Source organism: Papaver somniferum, unplaced genomic scaffold, assembly GCF_003573695.1.
Source record: "Papaver somniferum cultivar HN1 unplaced genomic scaffold, ASM357369v1 unplaced-scaffold_137, whole genome shotgun sequence".
Lineage (NCBI taxonomy): Eukaryota > Viridiplantae > Streptophyta > Magnoliopsida > Ranunculales > Papaveraceae > Papaver > Papaver somniferum.
The window spans coordinates 17,881,013-17,891,560 of record NW_020622934.1 but is presented as its reverse complement, the minus strand read 5'-3'; the positions used below and the strand labels follow the sequence as shown (position 1 = coordinate 17,891,560).

Sequence of the window (10,548 nt, the reverse complement as noted above, 5' to 3'; positions counted from 1 at the left end):
ATTGATTGGAGGAATGAATCGAGAATAGTGTTCATGCATCACCACCACTGTCGCACAACATGAACCACTCCACACTACCTTATCTATACAAAATGACTGACCGAGTTTTCTTGTGCGCAGAGTATTGCAACATTCAGAATATGTGAATCAACAGGATAAAGTGGATATTATTATTTTTACTCTGCGACACAGTTTAGCTAAAGGTTCAGATACTTCACGCATAAAATCAATGAAAGAGATTAAAATTATCCGGATCGATCTACCCATAATTGCACATTTATATGCTAACTTGGTTCTGCCACCGTTTGTTAGTACTTTTTGAATTTCCTAGGGCATGGCTACAAAAAGACTTTAAAAGACAGTGTGTATTATAAGTTGGGTAAGCACTATACTACGGTAAAGTCTTTTCCACAAAGCCAATAAGTGAATATCATTTACACCGTGTAAAAGGATCAGAATTAAATATCCTCTGAACATGTTTTAAAAGCATGGAAAACACTATATAAAGTTTACATTTAACATCACAGGGATTAAATCAGTGCATAATATTACAATGAGAAAACTACATGTTTGAGAGTGATTTCATGCTTCATTTTTTCTTGAGTCCACTTAATGACGAATTGAACTGCTGATGGTACTGCATCTTGTCTAGTTGCAAAAAAAACCGAGTCTCCATGTGAAACTAGAGCTAGTTCAAACTAAACCAATATTGACTTCCTGAGCAAGGTATTGAAAGCGTCAAGCGTTTTTCTTTTTTAGGAAGCGATGCGTATGTCGAAGCGTGAAGCGTCGCTGCATGGTTGTTGTTTGAAGCGGATGTTTTCTTATAAATAAATTAGTTATAATTAGTAATTATTAATTTATTAGGAAGATAATATCTATATAAATTTTATATAAGTAATTTTTATTAAAAACAAAGCGTGTGTACACCAGTTCAACCTACTCCAGACGAGTGGGAGGTGGGGCATTCAATTCCTCCTTAAAACATTCATACTTTTCTTTTAAAAACTTTAAAAATTAGGCAAATTTTTTAAAGCTCCATAAAAGATGCGCTTCACATGACCGTTTCGGAGCAAAATGATGAAATTTAAAACCAAGCAAATGTTCTGAAACATGAAACGTACACTTCATGAAAGATACGCTTCACATGACCGCTTTGGAGGAAAATGCTGAAATTTGAAGCGAAGCATACGCTCCGAAACGTGCAGCGTACGCTTTAAAAAACCATGTTACTATGTAAACGAGTTGAACAAAACGTGTACCGTATTGATTGTAGAGTGTCGAGTCACTATAACACAAACTCGTGTAGTAGCCCAATTATCTTGAAAGTCAACCTTACACGCGTTTGTTGTCAACAAGTATCCACCACAATCAAACTCCCCTCCATAAATGTATGGATAATGAAAACCTCATCTTACTGGTCAAGTGGGCCCACACTGATTTGCCACGTAGCACCCAATCAAGAGCTATTTTTCAATTTTACTCCCCCTATCAGTAGATGTGGATAATTAGGTGCCAGTGGCGCCACACCATTGTGACAAAATTTTGAAATACGGCTCCAAAGCAAACAAAAGGGGAAAATAGGAAGACAGAAATATAGATTTCCCTCCGAATAAGGGAATTGGGGAAGAAGAAGAAGGTCCATCCACTAGGACCACTAAAATCCTTAGCTAGTGAAAGATTTTCTTATGCCAAAACTAGGACATGTTCATATTTTCCATTCATCATCAAGTTAAAAGGAGTAGAATAAAAGAACAATAGTACAAGTAGTAAATGCCACAGGACATTTATTGAGATGGACAAGTAAAGGCAATTTCCAAGTAAAGTGTGCAACACATACTGCATAGTGGCGTCTTCGTAAATTTATCAATTTATATAGGCATTTTGTTTGTCCCTACTTCTATAAAAAACCCTTGATCCTTTCTCTAACTTTTCAAATCAATCCAAACAAACAAACACATTTCAGAAGTGTACTTTCAAAAGATATTAAGAAGAAGAGCTACTCACTACAACTACTACTACAACAACAGCTGCCTGCTACTTCGAGTAGTAAAAACACAAGAAGAAGAAGATACAAAATGGCTGGTAAAGCTTTGCCTTTCAAATCACTTTTGGTATTCTTTTCAAGAATACTTCTAAGAAAGTTAAGAAACCCTACTAAATCATCACATCTTCATAGAAAGGTGAGTATTAACACTACTAGCACACAAGCTAAGTTACAGAAATATCCTTCACTTAGTCAAAGATCTGTTGATCAAGTGATATCCAAGAACCAAACTTTGATCTTTGATATGGAAGGATCACTTTTGAAATCTTCATCATCATCTGTAATGTTTCCTTACTTCATGTTAGTAGCATTTGAAGCTAGTGGTATATTCAGGGCACTTCTTTTGTTACTAATGTACCCTATCATATGCTTAGTTGATGAAGAAATGAGTCTGTCAATTATGGTCATGGTCTGTTTCTTTGGTATCAAAGAAAAAAGCTTCAAAGTTGGTAGAGCTGTTTTACCAAAGTTTTTCTTAGAAGATGTTGGACTCGAAGGTTTTGGTGTTTTAATGAGAGGGGGTAAAAAAGTGGGTGTTAGTGATTTCCCAAGGATAATGGTTGAGAGTTTTCTTAAAGAATATTTGGAGATTGATGTTGTTGTTGGCAGAGAGTTGAAAACTTTCCATGGATATTATCTTGGTTTAATGCAAGATAAGAAGAAATCCAGTGGTGCAGTTTTTGATGAAATCTTTGGTACTCATGAAGATAGGTTGATGGGCAACAATCCTTCTGATGTCATTGGCATTGGAAGTTTCAACAAGCCTCTGGATCATCAACTGTTCTCCCATTGCAAGGTATAATACATTCATAATCCTCTAGCTCTCTACATTTTCTTTCTTTTCAATTTCAAAATCTAAAAACTTATTTTTGAACATGTGGTTCCCATGATATGTCATTGTTAGTATGCCATGCATGCCACTGGATTTGGGGTATATCATTTACAATTCACTCTCTAGATTGTCTAAAGTTAGTTTTTACTCTTTAAGTGAGGTACTAAAACTGCTAGATGTTAGGTGTTAATTTTCTCTCCCATTTTAAATGTTCTTACCTGTAAAACTGTTGGTTTGAATCAGGAGATCTACTATGTAAGTGAAGCAGACAAGAGAAGCTGGCAATATCTACCAAGGAACAAATACCCAAAGCCTCTTATATTCCATGATGGTAGATTGGTTCTCAAACCTACCCCACTTAATTCCTTAGCTGTATTCATGTGGTTGCCATTGGGTTTCTGCCTTGCTATAATCAGAGGCATCATTGGTGTTACATTACCCTACAGGGTTGCTGGTCCTATTTTAGCCCTTCTCGGTTTGAGACTTAACTTATCAAGACCCAACTCATCAAATTCAATGCCATCTTCAACCACCACCAACAATCAAAACCAGCAGAACGAGCAAAATGACCAAAACACCCTTCAAAATGGTCTAGAGAAGAAGAAAAAAGGTGTTCTTTATGTGTGTAACCATAGAACTTTACTAGACCCACTTTACTTATCAGCAGCATTATGTACACCCATAACTGCTGTTACCTACAGCTTAAGTAGAGTATCTGAAATTTTGGCACCCATCAAGACCGTGAGATTGACGAGAGACAGGGTTAAAGATGCAAATATGATGGAGAAGTTATTAAGTCAAGGTGATCTCATTGTTTGTCCTGAAGGTACTACATGCAGAGAGCCATACCTCCTTAGGTTCAGTCCTTTATTTGCTGAAATGAGTGATAAAATCGTACCTGTTGCTATGAATGCTCATGTTAGTATGTTCTATGGTACTACTGCTGGTGGTCTTAAATGCTTAGACCCACTTTTCTTCTTGATGAACCCATCTCCGTCTTACACTGTCCGGTTACTCGACGCAGTTGCCGGTGCAGCATCACCGTTATCATTGTCGACGTGCCAGAATGAAAACGCTGATCATGAAGTATCAAGATTTAAAATAGCTAACCACATTCAGGAGGAACTTGGTAAAGCATTAGGGTTTGAATGTACTAAACTTACAAGAAAAGATAAGTACTTGATATTGGCAGGGAATGAAGGAATAGTCAAAAATCGATGACTTAGGGTCAAGATTGGATTTTGGACGGTGGTGATGTTAATATTCAGTATATATACAAACAATCAACATTACACCATCATTTTGAACCGTGAGATTTGTTTCCCATTCTAGGGTTTTCAGTTTTACACTCACTGACTATGATGTGTTCTCTCCCTTGTTGATGGATAATATACAGAGATTCAACTCTCAACATATATGTAATATTATTTTATTTTTTTTGGCTATTATTATTTTTTCCTTTTCTTTTCCTTTTTTTATAGATTTTCACATGTTTATTGCTCCGCATGGACTGAAAGGCTCTATTTATTGCATCCACATTTACTTTGTAATTTAATCAATTAAACATTTGAGCTGAACAGAATTTTTTGTTGAATCTTCTTTATTTTCTTTGCTGTGGTTTCTGATTTTTATTGTTAATTTTTTGTTGAAGATAATCTATTTTCACTTAATTATTTAACGGAAAATGGGTCATTTGTCCAAATATTTTTAAATCACGGTTCAAATGGACGAGTAAAAAATAGTTTGGGTGAAATGGCAAAAAAAAATAAATAACAAGGATGAAACTGGATTCATCCTAGCTTAAATTTAAAAAATAACAAGGATGAAATTTGATACATCCTGTGTAAATTAAAAATAAGAAAAAATATTTGAAAATGGGCATGATGAAACTGGTTACATCCTGCCTATTTTTACATTTTTGTCCATTTAAACAGTATCAAAATCTAACTGTCCATTTCACCCAGGAACTGTTGATTTTGGTCTTTTTAACCAAGTTTGTGATTATTTAACACTAGGTGCAGAAGATATTCTTCTTTACTTATGACTATATATATGAACTAGTCCTATGTTAATCCAAAAATGGCTATGCTTCGGAAAAAAATAATCAAAAGTGGCTAACCTAACCGAGAGATGTTTTCTGCGAAAAATGCCGACTGAAAGAAGCAGTTGTGCTCGTATTTTGCCCATTGGCATTGCCTATTCCAATAATAAAGGGGTTGCCCAATTCAGAATTTCAGATTGGATCTCCTTGGGATTCCTCCACGGTGAGTCTGGCATCTCTCTATTAGTTTGTAATATCTACTAGTGTGAAATGTGACTTCACCATCTACAATGGTTTTCCAGTATAGGATAAGACATTGATGGAAAACGTTTTTACTTAATTGGGGTAGACACATGTCATCTAAAGAAGAAAGTATCAGCCCCTACCATTTTAGCCAGAGCTCTTTGTACCACATATATGTGGTGTGGTGCAATTGATACATGCAGATAATAATCTAAAAGAATGTTGTAGCACAACATAAATTGCACAATCAATGCAAATAAATAACCAAACGAAGGTGCATATACAGACTTTGATCAATTAGATAAAACAGCTGTAAATCGCAGTGTACACACTGAGTTTTCAGCTTTGCTACTTAAAGGTTAAGTGTTGTAAAACTGTATAACCCATGAGTAAGTAACTAGATGGAAAGAGTTGCTGAAAACTCTTTAAAAATGAACAGACAAAGCTAGGTAAGCCTGCCCGAGTAACCAACAATTCATCATAATTCTTCTCCCACATTGTGTAGACTGGCTGCATTGCTATTATGATATCGGGAAAAGAAAAAAAAAAGCTAGAACTTGAACTTAGACGTTCCCACATCGGGATAGAGATCTCCTGGCCGGTTATACTCATTGTTTGTTGAATTGTAATGAGCAACAATCCAGACTTCCTCTCTGTGATATCTACTTATGTGAGATGTAAATCTAAAGGCACCACTAGTTTTTCTGTCAACGGTCTATAGAGTTCTTATTGAAGTCGTTTCTTGCTTCCGTCCTAAGATAATTTGGAACTATAGGGTGCAAACAAAAATCAGTTTTCACCTTTGTTAAAGTTTGTTGGGCAGTACAGCAACAAAGATTGAACCTAATCAGTAGAGGGATTAATGTTCCTACCAACCTGAAAATTTTGTTATTTATCTCCATTGTAACTTCTCTTATGCAGTCAAGCAATTATTTCTAGTTACAATCCATTAAATGTGGAGCTTAAACGAACCCCTTGATTACAAGTTCACAAAATTAGTTAAAAAGACCAAAATCAATAATTCCTGGGTGAAAAGAACATTTAGATTTTGATACGGTTTAAATGGACAAAAATGTAAAAATAGCCAGGATGTAACAGAATTATAAATTGTCTTCAATTTGCTAAGATGAAAAATTAGAAAGTGCCGTAACAAAATTATAAATTGTCTTCAATTTGCTAAGATGAAGATGAGACCGAGGAATGTAGAAAAGTCAAAAGCCCAACGAAATTCAAAAGTGTGAACTGTTCAAGTTCAACATGATAATTAGATAGAAGCAAAATTAAGTAAGAAGTTTCTGTTCACAGTTACTTCAACACGACCAAAATTCACTTACAAGAGTCTATGAACTCGTTAGATAAAAGATAAAGACTCATTTCCAAACTAATATTTACTCAAATCACAGATACATTTGATCAAATTTACATGGAAGAAAGATGGGTTGGACGAGTGTTATTAAAATTGTTTACAAACAGATATGAAAATCAAATGGTTGAATAATTAAGATGCAGTTGTTAAGACTACCCTAAAGTGTAATCTGAAAATTTACAAGTACTAGTTTCGTGTAAATTTTTTTCCAATACACACCCACTTTCTTTAACTTTGTAAATGTGTCCCTCAGAGGATCTCCTTGACAACTTCAATTAAGTAACTCAGAGACTGAGAAAAAGAATTGTATAACACAGTCAAAATCCGGCGCTTGGATAGTCCACAGCTGAATTTGCCGCGGCATAACCCACAAAATAGTGTGGCAAATAGTGAGAGAAAACGGGAGCTCTTGGTTGAATGTAAGCGGGATAGGCCCAATAACCATTTGATTCCCTCCCTGTTACATACTCAGATTGTGCATCCTTTGGAAGTTGAGAAGACTCCACGATTGAAATATCTAACCTACCCATATAGCCTCGATACCCATTACTGATGTAGTTCCTGAAGTACTTCTCAACTGATTGAATATCGGTGAAGTTACTTCGACCAGGCTGCAAACCCCAGTAGAATACAACATTTGGTGATGCTTCACCGACATCGATATATTCAGTTGGATTAGGATCACAATGTCCTTGCACCTCCTCAAGCTGCAACGAACATGGGATTCAGAGTTCGGACTTCTAACTAAAACATATGGTAGTATGAAAAGATATGTATAAAAAAGAAAGACAAACTCAACAGAACATCACGAAGCTCTCCATCTCCAAAAGACAACAGAACTCACCTTTAGAAGAAGGCTGCGAAAGCGTGATTTAATCCAACCAACCCAGTCTCCTAACTGATTCTGATTTGTGGCGGCAACAAAAATACGCACAAATCGTTTGTGTTTCTTTGTGTAGGGGAAAGGTTCAAACAGACTGCTCCACTCAAAATCAGGTCTCATAATTTCCTATAATCAACCAAGAATAGCCAATTAGGTGTCTGTTATGCGAACTCAACAACTGAAATCTTAAGAATGGAACAATGATAGAAAAATATAATGACCAAGTAGAGACGCAAAAAACAAAATCAAAACCAGGGAAAGATATATACCCTTGTCATTGTATGCCCACGCAGAAATTCGATCCTGATTTTCTGGAAAGTACTTTTTGTGAAATTGGAACGGCAAAATTCAAGTGTCCCACTTGGAAATTGAATGGGCATTAAAGAATGTTCTGTATTCATTGGTGGTATAATATCTTGTAGCATCACTGGGGTAGGCCACGGCCAATATGCAAAAGTCTCAAAGAACTTTAAGATAAGTGCAGTACCACTGGCATTAGGAAACCGACAACATATAAAAGCTGTGAGAACAGCCAGGTGGATTCCTCCAAAAAATCCAACCAACTGCAAACATAAATGTAAAAATCCATTGAGATGTATTCAAGAAGGCATTTGGAACACCAATAACAAAAAACAGGTATGAACAGATCAAAATAAAAGTTAAACTTTAAAGGAATGAAAGCTTCTCATACGTTGCAATATACTCCTCGCCTTCTCGCCCATAATTTAAGGCACCGCAACACTAACTGGAACTTCTGGAATTGATCAAACAAATGGAGCATTAGAAATAGACGAAGTAAAAACTGCACAACTACGTCCAGAACATCAGCCTAAGGATCTGGAGTAAAGATTGACATCGCAACCCCTCATGACTGGGGAAGCCAGACCAATCCCCAGAGTGAGCAACATACCCCGTATACGTAGGCGATTGGAAGATATGGTTTAAGAAACACCAAATTCTATGAAAACCATTTCTGTAAAATGCAGGAAACTGTGACCTACCTCTAAGTTTGGAACATCTGTAAAATGCAGAAAACTGTGACCTACCTCTAAGTTTGGAACAAGTTGAAGAATTTGCATGTTCGCACGTACTCCAGACAAGCATTTCCAGCTAATTTCATCAATGTTTGCTAAGATGAATGGATTGAGAATATCCACATTCTGCAGGATTCCACACAACATAGATGTCAGGAATCAACAAGGGAAATTCAAATAGATGAATGAAGCACCGATTATATCACATGCAGCATTTTCAAATTGTAAACGCAATCCAAACACTTACATCAGGCACTGACATGACTTTAAGCTGTGTGTATGGAAGATCGACTGAGATCCCATCATATTTAAATCGCATTAAAGGAATTTTTGAATCCTTCACGCAGAGAAGGTCTGATACCTCTGGCCTGGTTTCAAGCATCTGGCGCAGAACAATAAAGAAATCCTCCTACAGAACATTAAGAGAAAACATATCAAAGGGTAAGAATCAATAAAGTGGACTACTCTTGAAATCTTGATTAAGTTCAGGTGTTAGCTTGAAATAAGCCACACCCATTGCATATCCAGCATGACTGAAATAACAAGCAAAAGGAACTTACATCCATGCTGGCAAAGCAGGGGCCAATACATAAAGCATCAATATCTGAATCAGAGCCATGAACCTAAAAGAAGTTTTAAAGACAATTAGTTTGAAAATGTAAAGGTGCTGTTAAGTGAGCAAGTGGCGACATCATTTAAATGAACAGAGACGCAGCATTAAGCTATATTCCAAAAATAATCATAAGCACCATTTCAAAGGGAAACAAATATATTCAAGAATGCCAATCCAAATTAAAACTCAAATTTGAAATACTTACACCAAGTCCATAAGAACCATAGGTCAATATTGTGGCGGAAGTGTTCTGAATTTGTTCTCTTGAATAACCACGTTGCCAAGCAACCCTTTGTATCCATTCCATTACTATCTACAAGACGATAACCATACAAAATGTCAGATATTACACAAAGCCCATCAAAGTAATCTACAAAATAAGTTCTAAAGGCAAGTCTTCCTAATTACTGTCTGGGTCATATCTTTTACTCCACTGGATAAAATAAATTTAAAGGCTCGTAGTTACGAAGACGTGGCAAATAACTACCTCCTTTATCTACTCGGCTCTTTTAGCTGAGCATAATTTTAAAAGAAAAAACTACAATCCAGCCATATTTTCTCTACAAATAATCCACGATCCATTAGGATTTCTTTATTTGCTACGTCATCATAGCATTTAGATTTCATTCATCTAGTGGTGTAAGAGATTTGTCAAATATTTACTATCTAAGCCCTTTCAAATTTCTTAATTTTCATCTCTACTCTTCACATGACGCTATCTAACAAGCGGTCTAAGCCGTATCTGACAAGCACCATTAACAAAAATCCTTTGCAGTATCCACATCTCATTCTGCCTATATCATGCTTTTCTTGCACTTACCTTACACTTCCTTCTAGACACGAACTACTGATTTTGTTAAACCCTAATCGCATTACCAACTACAGAAACTAATTTACTCATCAAATTATCCCCAAATCCTTGCACAAAAATCAGAACAATTAAATAAATGTTTCCAGAATCAGACCTGTTTGAGCTTCAAGATTACATCTTTCCTCTTCAATTCTTCTTCTTCAGATGGTACAAGCCCTTCTCCTAACATAAACTACAAAACCCCCAAGAAACTCAAAATCAAATTTTTACCAACTACCAAGACATCAGAAATACAATTAAGAAAATTATAAACTGAAACTACTTTTCATTTTCAGTATACCTGAACGAGTGATTTCGTTCTTTCTTCTTCCATACGTAACGAGAAACTAGGGTTTATGGGAATTAAAGCTCTGACTAAGTGAAAATTAGGGTTTATCACACAAGTTGGTTGTTCTTGGTTGTGTCTATTGATGTGATTAACATATGCCATACACCAGGGAAATAACTCCAATAGATTAGAGATTCAAGAAATGGTGATTTGGGGTTTTATTGAGATTTAGGGTTTGGATTAAGGTAACAAAAATTGACTGGAAATTTTGATGAAGATTTTATTTCTTTCTTTGGTTTGAAATTTTGGAGATGAAAATAATGTCTATAGTTTATGGGGACTTGAGGAAA

General features: G+C 35.8%; 2 protein-coding genes across 2 annotated transcripts; one reads left to right on the top strand and one right to left on the bottom strand.

Moving 5' to 3' along the window:
• The first annotated feature begins 1,954 nt into the window (after window positions 1-1,954).
• Window positions 1,955-4,324, top strand: LOC113334502 (probable glycerol-3-phosphate acyltransferase 3). Its single transcript, XM_026580735.1, has 2 exons — window positions 1,955-2,843; window positions 3,123-4,324. Exons 1-2 carry the CDS (start codon window positions 2,079-2,081, stop codon window positions 4,098-4,100), a joined length of 1,743 nt encoding a protein of 580 aa, XP_026436520.1. The 5' UTR covers window positions 1,955-2,078; the 3' UTR covers window positions 4,101-4,324.
• Window positions 4,325-6,513: 2,189 nt separating this feature from the next.
• On the bottom strand, window positions 6,514-10,548 carry LOC113334995 (nuclear poly(A) polymerase 3-like). Its single transcript, XM_026581218.1, has 10 exons — window positions 10,211-10,548; window positions 10,025-10,102; window positions 9,265-9,372; window positions 9,007-9,069; window positions 8,694-8,855; window positions 8,459-8,572; window positions 8,104-8,166; window positions 7,682-7,975; window positions 7,374-7,538; window positions 6,514-7,236 (listed from the first exon to the last, which is right to left on the bottom strand). The coding sequence occupies exons 1-10, from the start codon at window positions 10,358-10,360 to the stop codon at window positions 6,847-6,849; spliced, it is 1,587 nt and encodes a 528-aa protein (XP_026437003.1). The 5' UTR covers window positions 10,361-10,548; the 3' UTR covers window positions 6,514-6,846.

Coding starts and splice junctions, on each gene's coding strand:
- LOC113334995 (XM_026581218.1), bottom strand. CDS start 10,360: ATGGCATATGTTAATCACATCAATAGACACAACCAAGAACAACCAACT. Junction 9,373..10,024: donor TAATCTTGAAGCTCAAACAG/GTCTGATTCTGG, acceptor ATCGTCTTGTAG/ATAGTAATGGAATGGATACA. Junction 8,167..8,458: donor AACTTGTTCCAAACTTAGAG/GTAGGTCACAGT, acceptor GATCAATTCCAG/AAGTTCCAGTTAGTGTTGCG.
- LOC113334502 (XM_026580735.1), top strand. CDS start 2,079: ATGGCTGGTAAAGCTTTGCCTTTCAAATCACTTTTGGTATTCTTTTCA. Junction 2,844..3,122: donor AACTGTTCTCCCATTGCAAG/GTATAATACATT, acceptor GGTTTGAATCAG/GAGATCTACTATGTAAGTGA.